This window comes from Bactrocera neohumeralis, chromosome 4, assembly GCF_024586455.1.
Source record: "Bactrocera neohumeralis isolate Rockhampton chromosome 4, APGP_CSIRO_Bneo_wtdbg2-racon-allhic-juicebox.fasta_v2, whole genome shotgun sequence".
NCBI classification, from domain to species: Eukaryota; Metazoa; Arthropoda; class Insecta; order Diptera; family Tephritidae; genus Bactrocera; species Bactrocera neohumeralis.
In genome coordinates this window covers 76,991,308-77,012,439 of record NC_065921.1, presented here as the reverse complement: position 1 = coordinate 77,012,439, position 21,132 = coordinate 76,991,308, and the positions used below count along the sequence as shown (strand labels likewise).

The 21,132-nt window shown below is 30.0% G+C and overlaps 1 protein-coding gene across 1 annotated transcript in view; it reads left to right on the top strand.

Moving 5' to 3' along the window:
• Positions 1-21,132, top strand: part of LOC126756148 (putative inorganic phosphate cotransporter) — an 82,358-nt gene that overhangs the window by 19,633 nt on the left and 41,593 nt on the right. The window contains exon 2 of the mRNA XM_050469000.1: positions 13,980-15,222. Coding sequence (XP_050324957.1) covers positions 15,162-15,222 — 61 coding nt within the window. The 5' untranslated portion in view covers positions 13,980-15,161. The remainder of the gene's footprint in view (positions 1-13,979; positions 15,223-21,132) is intronic.

The following is a 21,132-nucleotide window of genomic DNA, read 5'->3' as shown; positions in this document are numbered from 1 at the left end:
TTTTCCTGCCATGGCAGTTCAATTTCTACTCTCTCTGTGTCCAGAGATGCCTACGATTTTGTAGACAGCATCAAGCTATTTGGCTCACCTTCTATTAACTCGAATTCTCCGGAACCAGTTCCAGTTCTTTTTTTAGTACGTGTTACATATGCCACATAGGGGGCAATTTGCTGCATTTTTTCGTCGCTGACTATCAATTTTTTCTTCAAGATTTTTCGTATTCAGTCCCCCCAGCTTGTTTTTAATGTTCTCCGTGCTTCTTTCCATCGCCGGCAGTTAAGAAAGGTATAGTTTGCGTCGGCTTGCTGTAGAAGACCTACCACACAATATGGTCTTTGCAGTAATAATCACGACATATTTCGGGTAATAATATATCGTTGGCTAGGCCACGGAAAAGTCCTACCTAGTCTATATTGAACCAACTTTCTTTAGACCAAGAATCACTTATTTTGATTCCAAACTTTTGTTGAGAAAAATACTGGTGGTAACTTTCAGTCGGTTTTAGCATTGTTTCCTATCTGAAACTTAGTGAGATTTTATTGTTTAAAGTTTAAAGTCTTTACTTAACTCACCTTCGTTAGATAAAGTGTCGTTCTTTTCGGTAATTTCTTTTTATTTACGTAAAATCGCTTTTTGTACACCCTTATTTCATTATTGAATTCCAACCTGATATCTTCGTATTAAATTCTAACCTGAAAATAAATAGTTGATTCTCTGTTTCATCAAATTTCCGTTTGCTCTTTGTGCTCCATCTGTTGCAGGATGAAAGTAGAGTTTCAATTAAATTTTATTTTGTTCGGATAGCAGTGGAGGATTCAGGATTTCGAAAAGGGGTTAACCGTCAACGAAGTCACTTAACTGTAGACTCAAGAAACGAGATGTTTCGACGTGTTCGGACTATAGTGAGAGGGAGTTAAGTTTCATTGAGTAGGAGAGATGATTAGTGTCTGGGTGTAATCTGGATAAGGAGAAGTTTAACCTGCTTCAGTATCCAAAACGAAGTTGTGCAAGGGTTACTTTGGTTTCTCACGACAACTCGATCTCTTGTTCTACTATGAATGATTTTTGGACTCAAAGTACGTCATTCAATGGAAGGGAGCCCATGAAACTCTTTCGTGAATGGTATTCATTAGCCGTCGGTCGTGTCTGAAGTTTGGGCGGTATATTATTCCAGCTCGTCGACATGTTGTAGGAATGTTTTCCTGATGTTCTTTGGAGGCGGCTCCGTTTCAAAAAGGTGACTGCAGATTTGGTTTCTGGGAAAACAGCCAAGCAGAAGCTTGCTTGGAGTGAAGTGTATTATGCTTGTTGATAGGTAGCATGCGAGACTTGCTATGAAGATGTTCGACAGATATCAGTGGAGATCCTATTATAGTCAGGAATGCGGTATTCTGGCAGATCTGGATCTTCTCCAGCTGCGATGAATGGTTTTGCTTCCTTTAATTCTCACAAAAATAAAAATGTAATTGAAGATGAAATTATTTAATTTCGACCTTCGAGACTATCGACTATCTAACTTGTCGAAAGTTTATAGATCGGGGAATGTCCTCGAATGCAGTAAATTCGATATACTGCTGAGAACTCTGAGTTTTAGTTCCACACTCCTGCTCAAAAAACCGGCGATTAATCCTCTCTCTCTCTCGCCTACTTCATTTTATCAAGTGCGCCTGAAAAAAATGTAATTTGTCATTCAAATAATGTACAAATGCGAGACTTTTCAAGTGTCTTATCAGTTCTTCGCGCTAACAATATTTTAAACCCCTATTACCTATCAATTGCACATTAAAGGCCAACAATGGATAAAGTATCGTAAACCAATTAGCAGTGCTTTCCGATAACGATAACCATACTGTGCAAGTCATACGCCAACACTCATACTTCACTCGAAATAATACCTGTGATTAAGTGCTTAATGCCTTGCTTGCTTTACTTAGCGTGCTAATTTCAGTGTTGTATGGGAAATAGTAGTTTGTTTACAATTTTACTTTCAATTGCCAAATGTGCATTGACCTACTAACATTGTAGTTTTATCTGGATATTGATATATAGTATGTAATTAAGTATGTATGCCCGCGTAATGAATATGCAATTCCGGTTTGTAATCAAGTACATTTGTAGGTGAGCGCGTGTGCATTCTGTACGTGAAGTGTTTGCCAACTAGTCTGCTTATTGACTTGGTTCTTATCAAGTGGCTTAGTTCAGTGCTAATGCACGGAGGGCATATTTAAATTGTAGTTTATGTATTGGGGATGAGCTAAGTGTAATTATTTAAAATTATTCGAGGTAAAAAAATGGACAAAAATTATCGGAAAAAAACTCTGACTTTTGTTTTATTTCTAAAGAAAACTTTTGATGCTGGTAATATATCCGGGAGGCTTAATTAAGATATAAAGCAATTTCAAAAATATATTCTTAATCTTACTTTTAACGTTTATCGAGTTCAGTATATGTAGTATATCGAAATTCGGCTGGGTATTGTAGTAAATAAAAACGTTGAGCGCTCTGGTAGTAGGGTTAAGAAACTCAACACACAAAATGTTGTGCAACCTTATTACCCAAACATCGTTAAATATACTGATATCCATGTAAATTTCCACAATTTATTGCTTTATTTATGCGCTACATGTAACAAACTGATAAAAAATTCATCAAACGTCGATTTTCGCTCATTTTATTGTTTAACAAGGGTAGACGGAAATTCAGGTGAATCAGACAGCAGTTACAGTGCCTAATAAAATTCTTGGTAAATTGTGAGCTTCCAGCAACAGTTCTTATGTTTTCCCCTCCGAAATTTTCACAAATGCAATTTTCTTATAATGAGGACCTCTTTTTATAAAGCTGAATTTGTCTCGCCGACCATTGTTTCGACGTCCTCTTTTCACCCGAGAGAAGTTGTCGAGATGAGTTTTATTTTCTGCCTTAACTCAGAGAACTTTGACAAAACTTTGTGCTATAGGCTCATATTAATCAAATGCTCTTAGGCCAAACATATCTACTTCCGATTGGACTATCAATTAATTGTTCTTAATTAATCACACCCTAGAGGAATTGGGATTAATTAATTTAGAATTTGTTAATTAATTTGTACTAAATACCACTTTAATTCTTAATGAGGTAATTAATTGGTATTGAATACTAATTGGATAATTATTTAATACTTAGTTAAGTAATAAACTAGTATTCAATACTAATTAGGCAACAAATTAATACTTAATTATGTAATTAGTGTTGAATTAGATAATTAATTAGTATTTAATACCAATTAGGAAATTATTTAATACTTGATTGGGTCGCCAGTTAGCATATAATCGTTAATTATTTAAAATTTAATTAGCTAATTAATTGGTATTGAATATTAATTAGGTAATTACTTAGTACTTATTTAAGTAATTAATTAGTATTGAATACCAATTAAGTAGTTCTTACATATTTAATTAATTGGTATTCAATACTAATGAGGCACCAATATTTAATTAGGTAATTAGTGTTGAATTAGATAATTAATTAGTATTGCAAGATAATAAGGTAATTATTTAATACTTAATTGGTTAATTAATTAGTACTGAATAATAATTAGGGGATTATTAATTAAGACTTAATTACTATTAAATACTAATTAGGCAAAAATTTAATAATTAATTATATAATTAATTAATATTTAGTAAGGTAATTAAATAGTATCGAATATCAATAAGGTAATTATTTGATTATTAATTAAATCGCTAGTAAGTATTGAACCGTTAATTATTCAAAACTTAATTAGGTCATGGATTGGTATTGACTTCTAATTTGGGAATTATTTAATATTTTACTAGGTAATTCATCAAAACTTATTACTAGATAGGCGATAATTTCATACATAATTTGGTAATTAGTATTTTATTACGTAATTAATTAGTATTGAGTACCAATTATGTAATTACTTAATACTTAATTAGGTAATTAATTAATATTGAATACTAATTAGGCGACTATTTAATACTTAAAAATTAGGTAATGAATAAGTAATTCATTGACAACAAATTGAAGCAGAAGAGTTGAACTCTGTAAAGTATGATTATTAGGAAAAGGGTTTACTACTTCTGACATTGGCTATATTCAAAAACATATACCATAAGTAAATACACAATTATTATTTTCAAAGTATCATAAATATTTGGATCTAAAAATAACAAAGAAGCTCAGTGTGCGGTGATTTCAAAAAATGGTCTGTAATAAACCTATTTGGGCGTATTTCGCCAAGCTGAGAAACTTTTCTATCAAAATTTTTATCCAATCTTTTCTGAATCAATAGTTTTACAAATGTTCTCGAAAAAGATATGCACTTTTGCTTTTTTTTAATTGACTTCTCTCAAAAGTTTAATATCTCCATACAACTTTTCTATGAAGTGAATGTAGTTCAAAGCTAGAATTCACCCAATAACATACAGGGGTTCATTGACTTTACGTTTTTATGCCAACTTAACCACTTTGCGGATCAACGAAACTATTTTGGAAAGCCTCGAATGAGTCAAAAAGATGTAACTAGTTATTGATCAACAAATCATTAACTATTCAAATATTTTCTAAAACACTTTGAACTCATTAATTCCTACACAAAATAAAAGCTTTAGATTTGTCAATTTGTCAACAATTAATTTATGTGTTCCGCCAACCAAAAAGAAATCTATTATGCCATCCATTATCACCTGTTCAGAACACCGAATGGTTTTAAGTATGTAGATAAAAACAATATGCTTTCGGAATTATTCATAAGTGACTGTGAATTGCCGAAAAAACGCGAATTCGCCGAAACACTTAGTAAACAAAACGAAACAACAGAAGAAACCACAAAAACAAATATGCAAATTGTTGCTCTAAAATGAAACAAAACATAAAAAATTTAGACAAAAGTAAATAACAACAATTAAGCATTGTTTTCGTGACTCTGTGTCAGGCGTTTGGAGCTTGGCAAAATTTGCGGTAAACACGTATTTTGTGTTCGAAAACTGAAGGTGCACGAAAAGTGGAGAAAAAAAGTCAGTAAAAATATACAAACAAAAAATATATGTATACGAGTATAAATAAAAAAAAATATATATATAAACAAAATAGGAGTGCAGACGGTAAATGACGATAGCCAAAATAAATGAATTATACACAAAATTGCTAACAAATGAGCCAAAATATTAACTATGAAAGCGCTTTTGTTGTCAAGCTGAAATTGCGCCATGTAAATATGTGTGATACTGTATTTTTTAAATAACAATCCGTGTATACTTGCTAGTGTTTTGTTTTTTAAATTGACAACTTTTGATTATCAAATAGAGCGAGCATCTCATCTAGGGTCTAAAAGAAACAGAATGAACAGTTATTAGTAAAAATTACAACAAATTAGACTTGGTCGTTTGGGTAAGATAAGCGAAATAGCTAAGGTGTCCGTTGTAGTGAAAATGAGGGTCTAAAACATTAATTGTGATTCTTTAGTATCTTGAGGTGTTTCCACAACTCCGATCATTGTTTTTAGGCCCGCCTTATAAGCTTTGCCTGTGCTTAAAATTTTATCGAGATTTTTCCTGGATACAAGTCCGAAGAAAGCCTTATAAACGAATCCATATCTTAAATGTAAAAGCTATTTATGCTATATGCGATTTTTGAAAGCTCCAAAAAAGCTCAATAATATCTGTAATGGGAACATACATAAATGCTATTTTCGAATTGAAAAATATTCTTCGACTTAACTTAAAATTTAAACATATAAGTATATATACACAAGAGCTTTATTGTAGATTTTTATTATACAAAACTTTATCTACTTTTTTGACGCATACAACTCTGGAAAAAGCTTCATGAACAGTGTAATACACATTTCAAATGTAAAAGCTATTTAGAAAATGTGTGCTGAAAAAGCTCCAAAAAAGCTCGATAATATCTGTAGTAGAAATATACATGTTATTTTCGAATTGAAAGATATTATTCGACTTAACTTAAAATTTTAACATACAAGTATATATAAAGAAGAGCTTTACTGTAGCTTTTTATTACACATATCCGTATTTACATTATAATACGCGTTAGTTTTTCGTTTTTAATTTACCCAGCAAGCTAAATTAGAATACAAGTTTCAATAAGGATCATCAAATGCAGCCAGAGTTTCAGATAAAATGGAAAAAGTACTGCAATTATGATTTCAAAAAATTATAAAATCATCTTAAAAAGCTTTCCTAATAAGACATTTCTTAAACAATGATTAATGATACAGATTATATACAAAAATAATATGTTTAATATCACAAAGCTTGTAAGAAATGTGTAAAAGCTCGTTATGATAGCTAAAAAGCTCAGACGCTCAAATTTCAAAAATTCCATAGAAACTAACTGAAAGTATATATTAATTGTATTCATTCAAAAAATCGGTTAAGGCTAAAAGCTTGTAGGAAATATGTAAATGCTTAAAAGCTCGTCATCGTAGCTTAAAAGCTTAGACGCTTCAAATTCAAAACTTTCATTAAAACTAACTAAAAGTATTTGATAAATGTACAAATTAAAAAAAAAAAATGGTTGTAGTCAAATAAAAGCTTTTTAATAAAGGTCCGCTGCACTTTTATAAAGAGTAAAAGAATTTAAGCTGTTTCTTCAAAAAATGCATAATTTATAAAAGTTTTCAATGTTGCTATAATAATAGACAAAAATAGAAAAATGTTTTAATTATAGAAATCTAAATAATAGTTTTAGTAGCTTAAAGTTTTTTAGAAAAGTGAAAGCTTTTTTTAAAATTTCGCTTTTCATAAAGCTTTTAATATTAATTCTTCGCTGTTAATTCGGCAAAAATTGTCATAATATTTTTGAATATTAAAAACTAAATGGCGAAAAGCTCTTATTTCAAATAAAAGCTTAAAAAAATTCTCAATACATTATGTTTAATAAAAAAGGAAAAAAATTTTGTAGAAAAATTTAAAAAAGGTTGACTTAGTAAAACAAAAGCTTTAAACAAAAGCTTTTAAGAATGTTAAATTTTATACAAAAAATTTAGAAATTCTGCAAATTGGTTTCATATTTGAATATTTAAAAATTGCTGACGATCGCTTCTTTGAATGTAAACTTTAAAAACGCTCACATATATTTAGAGCTTTTACTGAAGCTATATCTATAATTTATTAAATATCAGTCGACGATCGAAAAGCGTACATTTTGAAAAAAAAAATTCTCATTTGGATTAAATATTTTGAGTAAAGTGAAGTGATTATAAATCTTGCATCAATTAATATCATTTTTGGAATGCTGTTCTCCACTCTTGAGTCACTGTTCTCAATACGGATACGCCCAATTGGTTTTCTTTTCTATGCCACTTAACTGTGAAAGTGCGTTGAAAATAAATAATTACATATATTAATCATCACATAATTTGCAAAAAAAATTTTGTCGGAAAACCTGTTTCGAGTAAACTTACATACATACAATGAAAGACTGTTGGAAATGGAGTTAAGAAGTAAGCAAAGTAAGACACAGCAAAGAAATTCCTCTTGTATATATATTCGTACCCATAGAAGTGCCAAAATCCAGTCGACCAGATCGAGAAACCCAAAAAACAAAATAATAGAAATTCGTCATTTTAATAAAAAAATTCTTTGTTTATTTGTTATTTTATTTTTATTTTTGCGTTATTTGCTTTTAAAGTTAGTTTTCGAAGCTTAAGGTCTTTTGTATTGAGTTCGTTATTTGTCAACAAGCGACAACAAATTATATTCAATGCAAGAAATTTGTTTGAATATATTTTTTGCTATGCAAATTTCAAAGTTATTTTCCATTACGCGTTACAATTCAGATAAAGAGTTATAAATTGAAAAGTAATAATGGGAATAACCTCAGCATAGCTGTGGGGTATACGACAGACCACGTGCTCCAAATGACCACAAACTGAAGTCCATCAAATTCAAATCTGAATTTCCAGACGACCAATTATCTGCAGCAAAGAAACCACGAACATTGCTATTAAGCCACTGCTGGTTGGTTTTTGCCTTGTATGCAGGAGCAGAATTTTGCTGGAGATCCTTTGCTCTCCATCGACGAGAGTATTATTTAACTGCTTTATTGCGCTTTCTAAAATATACCGCTGATACAGTTTTGTGCCAGTTTTAACACCTTTTTCACAGAAGTAAATAGATAAAACGCCTTTATGGTACAGCAGAGTCCCCACCAAGCTATTAAAGCGGCTGGATGGGCAATCGTTGAACACTTGGATTACAATATTTTGCGTTTCAAGAAGTTTTTGCTTCAGATTTTGTGCTTTTGCTTATTATAAAGTCTTCAACACTTAAAATTTTTCCATTTGTAAAAAGGAGACCATGGTCGTTGCTACAAATCCACTTAATAAACAAATAACTTACACGCGTTTCCTTGTACAAAAGAATATGAACTTACTCTTAATTTTTGGCACTTCACCATCCACCACACGCCAGCAATAAATTTATTTATACTTGATTCGCTTATTGTGCTAACTCATGGGCGTTTACCGTGCTACTGACACAGCTTCTTTGTCCCGACTATTGTCGCATTCCATAGAATATCGTTAAGCTACCGTAAATTATTTATGATAATTGAAAAATCAGCAAGCTAATCTGTGTAAATAGTTTTCAAATAGGCCCTGCTAATTTACATTTTTTCGCAAATTGATTTATTTTGATTAACATTTCATTAGCAGATCAATGATAGCTCGCGAATTGGCAACAAAAATACGTATTGAGTATTGTTAAGTGTACTCGACCACCTGTTCCATGGTAGGGATTTTATTTTCGAATATCATTCTTTGGTTGATAACGAAATTTCTTGTAAGAATCGCAAAGGAAAAAGAAAAAGTTTAGTTGAATATTTCACGCTCGATTGTCCTTATTTTTCTTATCTAAATCGATAACTATTTCCTAATTGTTTGGGAAGACTATATTAATCAGTACAACTTAATTCTATTCTAAGCTTATTGACTGCTCCATCAAACTATTTAGTTCAAGTAACTCAACAAATGTTTGAATCATGAAGAACTGTCGAATTTGTACTCTTTAAAGAGGCTAAGAGGATAAAATCGGATTTCGGAATTTATATTGGACTACTTTTTCGGACTTCAATCAACCAGTAACTCTCGAAGAGCTTGAAGACAACATAGCGCACTATAGTCGCAATTCCAGCCGAAATACCGCACCGGGTCATCGAAAATAGAGGGACATTTCGAAATCCTTTCTCACTTCGACTACATCCATGATAACTTGGACCACTGCGCCGCGGAACATCCGCCAGCGTCATCTTCTCTACGCACATGCCTCCGAGAAATATGTGGGTGGAGCTGAGTCGCTGGAGAATATACGTAATGGGTTTTTTCACGGATAGATCGAAGCTCAAGCATAAAGTTGGAAGGAAAGTCTTCTGTCGGAAGACGTCTAAGATTTACTTCTCCAAAGTGTGGATGTTTTAGGGTGGAATGAATTTAGCTCAAAGCTAGCGAAGGAGCACATGACTTTTCAGTAGCATCAGGAATTTTTATATTAAACTTCTATGGGTGCCTGGCCACAGCGGAATCCTCGGACATTCTAAAACCGAAGAGCTTCCAAGAAACGTCTCCCAGTCATGGCTGGAATTGATATTAGCCGCGTCAATAAATAGCAGGTTCTAGGTGTTTTGTCAGAATCCAAAGTGTTTTTTGTTCCCTAAACTCAGGCAATTAAAACTCTGTTCAACATTCGGGATGTTAAATAAAACTAGAAAAAACGTTCGGCTGCACCGAAGCTAATATACCCTTCACAGGCGCATTTCTTTTAGTAACTATGTGTTCAGTTTGTATGGAAGCTATATGCTATAGTAATCCGATCTGAACAATTTTTTCGGAGATTACATTGTTGCCTTAGAAAAGAATCTATACCAAATTTCGTGAATATGTTTTGTCAAATGTGAAAGTTTTCCACACAAGAACTTGATTCAGATCGTTCAGTTTGTAAGGCAGCTATATGTTATAGTGGTCCGATATCGGCAGTTCCGACCGAAATGAACAGCTTCGTTAAGAGAAAATGACGTTTGCAAAATTTCAAAACGATATCTTACAAACTGAGGGACTAGTTCGTATATGTATATACAGACAGACGGACAGACATACGGACATGGCTAAATCGACTCAGCTCAACATACTGATCATTTATACTTGTATATGGGGTATTCCATACCAAATCGACCACTTTTGAACCCGACCCCTTTAGATTTTGCTGAAACTTATCCATCCTAAAAAAAATTGTTAAATTTTCAAAAATGAAAAAAATATAAAAAAAATCGGCCTACTCCGGGATTAGCAGGGATAGTTGTCAAATTAATTGAAGCTTTTTTTGAGGAAAAAAAAAAATGGCGAACTTCAAAAAATGACGATTTTACTTAAAAAAAACGATTATTTTATATAATTGATCGTGTTAAATTTTTTTCGTGTATTTTTTCGAAAAGTTCATTCAAAAACAAAAATTTGAAAAAAAACAAGTCCCCAAAAGTCAATTTCTACAAAAGTTATGGCTATTTGAAAATAAAAAAAGGCATTTTTTGGAAAAATTCAAAACTTTTTTTGAAGTTGGACAAAAAATTTTGAAAAAATTCTCAAAAATGTTTTTCAAAGGGTAGAAAAGGATGGATAAGTTTCAGCAAAATCTAAAGGGGTCGGGTTCAAAAGTGGTCGATTTGGTATGGAATACCTCATATATGTATACTTCATAGGGTCTCCGACGCTTCCTTCTGGGTGTTACAAACTTCGTGACAAACTTAATACACGCTTTTCAGGGTAGAAATATACTAATATACCAAGTTGCTTCCAGGAGTAGTTAGAATTAAATTTCATTACGAAGTGAACTAATCACCTGCAGTTCGACACTCCTAAACCAGTGTACTTATTACACAATAATACTACGAAACTATTGTCATACCATATGTCAGGATTTTATATGTTAGTTGTCAATTTTGTCGACTATTAACTAAATATCTAATGATTCAGCGAAAAAATTAATTTTTTAAGTACTTTATTTAGATACACTGAAATTCTTATATAATTGTAAACTAGAATATGCTTCTAAACGTACTAATTATATCTCTTAATTTAATATACTCAACACGAAAGTAAATATTTTGCACACTCAATCTCGATCTCGATCTGTTATCACACGACACCGTCACCGTCAATAAAAATTCGCTGAGTTGTAAAACAAAATAAAAAAATCTGCGAGCAAACTACAAATTTATCACAAATAGCTACAAATGTGACAAAAAGATGTATGTAAATAATAAATAGGGATTTGCTTGCAGATTTCTATTTTCTGAAATCACTCTGTCAATATGTAATTCATGCTTTATTGCTAAACCCGAGTCTGGTGAAAATTGTTTAGTGAAATATTGACGTAAATGACATGGCGAGCCCCGGCATGAAAACATGTGCAACTCGTTGACGTGCCGCTGAGCGCTGAGCCATTTGATAGCAACTAATATAATACAAAAATAAAATATCAGCCGATAAAAATATGGTTAAGTTAAGCGACAGCGATCGTGTCTGGAGTCCCGTGATAACAATATTTAATAATAACAAATTCACGAGTGTATGTGTGGGGAGCAGAAAGCAAAACATGTGTTGTAGATATCAGCTAGTACCAATTTGTGTATCAAGATTTGTGCTTAGTAACAACAGTACAAAGTACGCTTGTTACAGTTCAACAAAAATTAAGTTTTGGTGCCCAGTTTCTTGGTAAATACGACCCTTAGGCTTTATTATATGTCTTACCTTTGGAAATCATTCATTTTCTTCCGTGGTGGAGTTCTATTGGAGTACATTTACTTCTAAACTGGAATGTTACTATGGTTTTACCTATGGAAGCATTAAGTTCTTTTACTGTCATAATGAAAAGTTTTCGAGGTACATTTACTTATATGATATCTGTCTTCCTTCAGCTTAACGACTTTGCTAGAGTTTGTGTGGGTTCTCACCTCTTCTTTGAAGTGACCTTTGAGCTACTCTTTGATTAGTGATAATCTCAATTTACAGTCTACTTTCGTAACAGGCAATATTTCTTCCCATTTCTGAAGTGATTCTGAAATTTGGGATTCTCCGCCGAAGCGAAGTTCTTTCCCCACAATGTTTTTTAAGAACCGCTTTCGGACTTTGTGGAATCGGCTATCACGTCGTAAACGTAATCATTATAGCTTATAAATCGTTTGCTGGTTCCTTATCTAGAACATCTGGAGATTGCTATTTTCAAGTGCTCTTTGGCAAGACCCGCTTCTACTGCTGGTACTGGCGACGTCGTCTCGCAACTCAGCCCTATCTACGCAATCACCCGGCTGGCTACTGCTGACTGGCATACCCTCCTTAGTCGGTAACTGCAAAAAGAAAGTTTTTCGCTGCCTTTCATGGCCAATGATTTCGTCGTTCCAGATGTGACCCACCCGGAACACTGTCCGATTTCAAGGTCATTTTCGAGCTAATTCTACCCAAATCTGACTCGGTTTTGTCGTTTTTATTATTCATGTCTATTGGGTCTCCACACAGAGCAGCTATGCAATTCGCGCAAAGTGTTGTATTTTTTGTAATGGCAGAAAGCATTCTTCAACTCATTTAAGGCCCGGTGCCGAGTTCCGCTCCGGTTACTTAGACTCGAAAGTCATGAGAACGGTCGCGGAAAGAACCGTCTTTATTGATCCCAAGGTTATTTGTGTTAAGAGGAAATGGCCAGGGTTGACGCACGCCCTTATGGGGAGATGCTATCAGAGCCGACCAGCGCAAAGAGAGAGTACTCTTAACTTACAATTACCACATCAATTTAATGTTGACGGGGAAGAACCGTATCCCGCAGGTCTCGGGTTTTAACGTGACGAAGGCATTGATCCGCCAGCTCTTATAGTCTCACTCCCACATATTCAGGTGACGATATACCTTTACCAGCATCAGTCCAAAAATCATCTTCTTCTTTTCTATGTCTTTACAAAGGACTACACACAGCAGTCTCTTGCGATCTTTGATCAGCCATCTAACCTCACCTAACCCTAAAATCATATCAATATCGAATTCGAAGTCGAAATCCATTAGGAGTTTCCATAGGCCTTGGATACCGTAGATCATTTAGCGTTACCCGGGTTGCAGCGCACGAAAACGACTTACCTTACATCCCATACCTGCGTCAGACTGTAGAGAAAAATTTTCTACGAGAACTTATATAATTGAAAACGGCTAACGCTCGAATGGTTCGAATAGAGACTTTGCAAAGTTTGACTTTAGTAAACTTACTCGGATAGAGTTCTGGTCCATGATTTATGTACATAAACTAAGCTTAACAGCTACTATAACCGCGTAACTGGCGTCTACGCCATTGAAGAAAAAGAAGAAATATTTGATTGAAGATTTCAGTGCGATCTCTTCAGGGTTTAACAAGTGGTCAGAAGGCTGCGTTTAAAAGCGAAAGTTGTTATAGGAGGGGATTAACCAATATTCTCAAATTGTTTGGCTCTACTAAGACCCCATATAAAATAAAGAAACTTCAATAAAAGCCTTCACTTTACCAACTTACATATAAGCACATGTCATACGGGGAATTTCTGCAAAACTCAAGGTGCTTTTTATCTTTGTGCATTCATCTTAAACCGGTCTAAAGGGTGCTTGTACCTATTGTAATTTGCTAATTGACTGGAAAAGGCATATAACCTTTTTAATACGTTGGCCCTGACTATACGCATGCGCAAACAAGACAAAAACTGCGCAAAAAAATTCCAAAAATCTCGTGTCGACATTTCGCGTGAATTGCTTAATTCAATAAATGGGCAGGATACTCGAGCGCAATTTAGCAGTTTACTGGTTATTAAATGTGTACTTACTATGTATATATGTATATGTATATATATATACTCACAAACATACATACATACAAGCATATGTATATGAGCTTCACTTAAATAAATATATCATATTAAAAATCAGTTTACATTACTCATTTGTTTGACAGATTAATGCGACAGGCACGCCTTACACACGCACGCACACAAACGCGAGCAGACGCTTAGTGGAGTTGAGGAAGAAAGGTAATCAAAACAATCAACAGCAGGCAACGCTTGACAGCAGCATCAACGGCAGCAATAGCAGTGGCAGACGACTAGATATAACCAGTGACTTCGTCGGCATTCGTTGACACTCCAGTCACAGCGATAGCGAAACTAACAACGCTCCCACAGGCCACCTGCTTACATCAACGCATCACAGAAGCGGCGACAGTAGGCACTAAAAGTCAACCGACAATCAGCAGCTTGACGAGTCAGGCGCGCAGCAATAAACTTACTCGCACACATACACGCTGAGCCAACTACCAACCAACTACCGGCTTATCTGCCTACCAATATACACACGCAGTCATATGTAACGTAACGACGTGAGTGTTTGCATACACTATTTTATACATACAAACATATATGCCTACAAAGAGCAGACGCTCAGCCGTTTGTATCGCAGATTTGTGCCTTTTTTCCAACTGACTTGAAAAACTCGGCGGCAGTGCGCGAACTTATCAGAACGTTGTCAGACGCGCAACGCGAAACAACGCTGTGTAGAAAAGCAGTTAAGTGAGCGAAGGCGAAAAGCGACGGCGCGTAGCAGTAAACACGACAAGTCGTCGTTGTTAAAAACGTTGTGAGCGGCAATTTTAAGAGAAATAACAAAAAAAAAAGACTTTCCATTTTTTTGCACGAAAAATTGCGAAAATCACAAAATTTGAAAACTTAAGCTTGTTCATCTTTTTTGCAACGCCACGAAACCAAAAGTATTTTTGCATTTTATTTTGCATGATTGAAAGGAAATTGTGTTAAAAAAAATATATGAAAGTTGATAAAACTTAAAAGTTAATAAAAATAATTTCTGATTTCAAAAATATATTTAAAAAACAAACCGCGCTACCTCTAATACGCAATAAACCAACAGCAAACGCAACATAACTAAAAAGTGCAGTATTTTCATATAATAGCAATAAATACAACAACAAAGAAAATTACAATTAAATCGCATAATCAACCGCAAGCCAGTATTAGTTTGTTACAAAACAGTTGAACAAACAATAAAAACAGCAACAAAACGCTAAAAAGACCTTCAAGTATACAAAACTTTAAAACAACAACAATAAATACACAAATTCAGCAAAATGTCTGCCTCCAAGGAGCAAATATGCGCCAGTCAGGACAATGACTTGGACAAGCCGAAAGGTGAGTGTTGAAATGATTATAAAATTTTTACTTAAAAATTAATTTAAAAAAATTAGAATTTTCAAATAAAATTAATTACATAAAATTAATTAATTAATTAAGTATTAAAAAAAATTATTTACAAAATTTTATTTTATTTTAATGTTCTTGAAAATTATATTAAAATAAATAGATTAGTGAACAAAATCGACTAATTAATGAAAAAATAAATTTTTAAATTGAAATAAAATTAATCAATTAATTAAAAGATATTTTTTTTAATAAATTAATTATTAATTTAAAAAACTAAAATTGTGAATCAAATCGATTAATTAAGCAAAAAACTAATTTTTAATAATTACAAAAATTTAATAAATAAAAATATTATTTTAAAAGTTGCATTATATTTGAATGTTTTTAAAAAATCGTGTTTTTAAAATAAATGAATTAATTAATAAAATACACAAATTAATTACAAGAATAATTTTTTTTTAATTTTAACTGTAATTAAACAAATTTATTTATAAAATTAAGTTTTCTTTTAATATTTTTAAAATATTAAGTTTTTAAAGCAAATAAATTAATTTAAAAATTTTACAAATTATTTAAAAAATAAATTTTGAAAATAAAATAAATTAATTAATATTTTCTCAAATTAATTAATAATTACCTTAAAAAAACTGAAATTGTGGATGAAATTGATAATTAATTAGGAAAATAAATTTTTAAAATTACAAATTTTTTTAAATTATAAAAAATTTATTTTCCTAATTAATTATCAATTTCATCCACAATTTCAGTTTTTTAAGTTAATTATTAATTAATTTGAAAAATATTAATTGGGAAAATAAATTTTTAAAATTATAAATTTTTATTTTTAAATTATAAAAAATTTATTTTCCTAATTAATTATCCATTTCATCCACCATTTCAGTTTTTTAAGTTAATTATTAATTAATTTGAAAAAATATTAATTAATTTATTTCATTTTGAAAATTTACTTTTTAATTAATTTGCACATTTTTTTAATTAATTTATTTGCTTTAAAAACTTAATAATTGAACTATTCATTAAAATAATTGTATTTGATTTTAACGTTTTTGAAAAATAAATAAACTAATTGTTACAATCCGCTAATTTATTAAATAAGTGAATTCATAAAAATAAAATTAATTAGAAAAATAAATTTTTTAAATAAATAATAATTAATTTAAAGAACTAAAATTTTGAATCAAATTGATTAATTAAGTAAAAACTATCTTCTTAATAATTATAACAATTTATTAATTGAAAAAATTAATTTGAGAAATTGAATTTTATTTTAACGTTTAAAAAAAAATAATTAATTAATAAAATCCACTAATCATTAAAATAGTGAATTTTTCAAATAGATAAGCAAATTAATGATTAATTACAAATGCCTGTTTTTAAATCAAACTGATAAATTAATCGAAAGCATCGATGTTTATAATTTTCACAATTAATTAAAAAATATTTAATTTTCATTTAATATATTAAACAAAATTATTGAAAATTTTTAATATTTTTATTAATTAACTATTACATTTAATTGAAACATTTGATTTGTTAATTAATTATATTTAAAAAATTAATATTTTAATTAGTAAAGTAATTGAAAGAATTTTTCTAATTTTCACAATTAATTAATTAATTATTAATTTTTATATTATTCATTAAAGAAAATAATTAATTAAAAATTAATTTTCAAAATTGGAAAAAATTAGAATAAATTAAAAAAAATAAAATTTTAATAATTTTATTAATTAATTTTAATTTAAACATTTATTTTGTTAATTAATTTTATTATAAAAATTTAAATATTAAATTAACCAATTTTATTTTAAAAAATTAATTTAAAAAAACATTGAAACAAAATTCTATTTTTTAAGATAAATTTTTAGTTATTAACAAGGAGTGCTAGAACTTTTGGCGGCTCTATAGATTAACTATTATAAATCTCTCTATTATTTGCTTTAAAAACTTACATAACCAAACTGTTGCGTATTTTTATTATTTAATATGTAATTGTTGCAATGAATTGTGTCGGCTTTTCGCTTACAAAAGCAATTAAAATGCTTACAGAAATTTTTTTCTGAAAACTTTTGTTAATATTTCGACTTGATTGCTTTCTGTTAGGCAGATAATTAGAAAAGTAATGAAAAACTAAAAATTAATTACACTTTTTAAGGCGGCTTAAAAGCTATTATTCACTTAAAATAACAAAACACCCTTGAAAAATACAAAAAGTTACTTAGAAGATCTTGATTTGACCGTTCAGTTTTTATGGTAGCTATATGCTATGGATAACTTCCCATCTGCGAAATTTCTTTAGAAATTGCATTATTATATTAAAGGGTTTCTGACGTTTCTTTTTGAGTGTCACAAACATAGTGAGAAACTTAAGACATCCTTTGCAGGGTATAAAAAATTATATTACTTCTTAAATATTCGTTAATGAATTTTCCTTAAAAAAATTCGAAAGTTATGCCATTCCTAGTTGGAAACCATTTGGTATTGAATAATCCAATAAAGGCCTTAGTGAAATCTTCCCGGTTCTTCTTGGTTCTGCGTATATCTACTAAAAGTTGTCAATATTTTAAATAAAATAATTATTAAGTGAAGCTCTCTCTATCGCTTAAATGAGAGCATTTTAAGACATATGCTTGTATATTGAACGATTTCTTCTACCAAGAACACAAATATAGATAAAGAATGGCCTTGGGAAACATTGGGTTAACAGAAAGTTATGTAGCTTTACAAGGTCTAGGGTCTCAAGCTGTTGATATAATACCGATTGTGAGTTGAAATAATCGAACCTAATCTAAATCTCATCTAAGTTATAGTATATATTATACAAAGGTTCTCTCTTCCATCTATATACATGTGTATACGCATATGTGGTTCTGTTTGGAGTGCTAAGACAAAACTTCTTATCTTGTGCAGCGAGTGATAAAAAGCTGTAAAATTTTTAAATATATGGTAAATGCACTTAATTAAAATTGTTTACACTTTTTTAAGAATAATGAAAATAACTACCATTTTTTATAAGTCCTCTAAATTTTTATTTTTTTAACTAAATAAATTAAATACTTCACGTTTATTTTTGGTGAATACTATACAAGACTGTAATTTTTTTCTAATTTTTTTATATTTTTTTCCACCTTTCATTTTTCTATTTCCTTGCCAAACCCAGTTTTTGTATTGCAAAATGTTCTAAAAATTTATTTTATTGGTGCCAATTCTTTTATTTATTGTATTCCCAGAATTCCAATTAAGCTTTAAAACCTGTACCATAAATACGGCTTTGAAAAAAAAATTGAAAAAATCATATTCAAAATTATTTCATTAAATTCCAAGAAATCTGTGTTTTTTGCAAATAATTCCTACAAAAAAAAATTTAACAAAAACAGTAACAAACATAGAACATAGCATATAACCTCAGTTGAACGTATCAATGTCAAAGCGCAAAAGAATTTCCGATATTCCGAAATTACGGCACTTCAATACAAATTAGAAAATTAAAATGCAGAGCACAGCTCAGAGCGAACGCGGTAGTTAGCGTAAATGTGAGCGACATGGCAAATGAGCTGTCATAAATATATTAACGGGTATTTGCAAGTAGATATGTAATGAGAATAATTGCAGCTTGAACTTGAACACAATTTTATGCGTGAAAAACAAAAAAAGTTCCACTTTAACAAAAATATTATAATATTAAAAAAATTAAATTTTTTTTAAATAGTAGGATATGTTATATAATAATAATGGAAAAAATATACATTTTTAAATAGTAAGAAATGTTAGATATTTTTTTCTTAAAAATTAAAAAAAAAACATGGAAAAAGTATTAAAATTTTTATAAAATATAAAATATAATTTGTTGATATTAGAAATCATTTTCTAATGAAAAATTCCAAATTAAAAAAAATGTGCTATATTTTTTATTAAATACTGGGAAAAAATACAAAGAAAAACAATAATTTTTTTTATAAAAGTAAAATGTTGAAATACAATATTCATTTAAAATGACTCAAATTTAACAACAAAAATCTACTACTGATGAATCGAAGAACAAAAGCTGCGTAAAAAATGGGAAAAATATATGGCTGCTTCTGAAGCAAAAACCATAAAATATAAAATAAGTGTTTTTTTTATTATTTGTTTTATATATTTTTATTCTTATATTTTTTCTTTCTTTTTTTTTAGAATTTTTCTCTTATTTTTGAAAAAAAAAATAATAGTTTTTGTTTAACTTTTATTATTATCTTCATATAAAAAGTTAATTTTTTGTTTAAAGATAAAAAATACAATTTTCGTGTTTTTTTTTCTTTATTTTTTTATTTCTCAATTTTTATCTATTTTTTTTATTAATTTTTTGTTTTAATATTTTTGGTTTAATATTTTTGGTTTTAATTTTTTTCCTTTTTTACATTTTGTTATATTCAAAGTATTATTATTAAAATTTTTTTTTAAATGTTTAATTTCTTTAATATTTTATTTTCCGTTTTAACTTTTTTATATTTATTTCATTTTTAATTTTTTTTATGTATTTTCTTGTTTTAATATTTTCTTCGTTAATGATTTTCGTTTTAAATTTTTTTTACAACATGTACTTTTTATACCATTTTTTCTTAAATATTTTATTTCTATAATTTTTTTCTTACTTTTCTTCTGAGCCACTCGAATGCTCAATAAAATACATCTGAATAACCTTTAGTTAACGAAAAACATCTTTAATTTTTATTGAATTTGCAATTTATTTTTATTTTTTTCTAAATTCTTTTATTTTTTTATGTTTTCAATTTTTTTGTTGTTTTAATTTTTTTTCTTTTTTTTATAGATTTTATTATATTTTTTGAAATCTTTTATTTATTTAATGTTTTTTTCCTTTTTTTTCTACTGAGCCACTCGATTACCCAATAATATACATTTGACAACCTTTATTTAACAAAAAAACATCCCACACCTTTGTTTTTGCTTATCTCGATGAAGACAAAGTATTAAAGATAATACACACGTCATAAATATAATAATAAAATCGTATATGCTCATTTAATATAGGTTCTGTATTGTCAAGGCTTTCGAAATTCATATAATTTGAGCACAAATTTCGATTACATAATACATGAAAAAGGCAAAAAGCAGACAGTAATTGTGTAATCGGAACCGAGCAATTAATTATAATTTTTATTGTCATAAATTTCACAAAAACGCTTTAAAAGAATTTCAGCCTGAAAAAAAGCAGTAAAAATTGCGAAAAAATTTTATTTTGTTTACACAAAAGCATTACTGCTTACTCGTCTTTTCATATATATTTTTTTGTTTGCTGCTGCTAGCCTTACGTGCATTCTCGTTTTGTTGTGACAGTGACAGCACAGCAGCGACAACAATACAATTTTCGGTTGATTAATTAATATGGTTTTGCTCTTGTTACTTGCTGTGCCAAGCGCGCTTAATAAAGCGCTGCTTTATTATTAGTGTTGTTGTTGTTTTTTCGCATACCAACCTGTCAGCAATTGGTAATTGCGCGCACGCAGACGCTAAACACATAGCGAACAAGCGCAATGAAGGCGTCTTTTCTGTGATTTTTTTTATAGTTTTTTTATAAATTTTACAAAAACAATATTACATAGTTGCAACAACACGCGCTTAACTGCTGTTTTTGCAATTTATTTCTTTTTTTTTTTTTTTTATTTTTTTTTTTTTTTTTATTTTTTTTTTTTTTTTTTTTTTTTTTTTTTTTTTTTTGTGCTTAAAGCGAATCAAAGCAATGAAACTTCGCATAATAAAGCGCTTCCGTTTCGAATTTGAGACATGAACTCAACGTGCGCTAAACGGAAAATAGCGCCATATGAAGTAGAGCGAAAAAACATAAAATAAGCGAATTGCAAAAAAGCAAAATAAATAAAG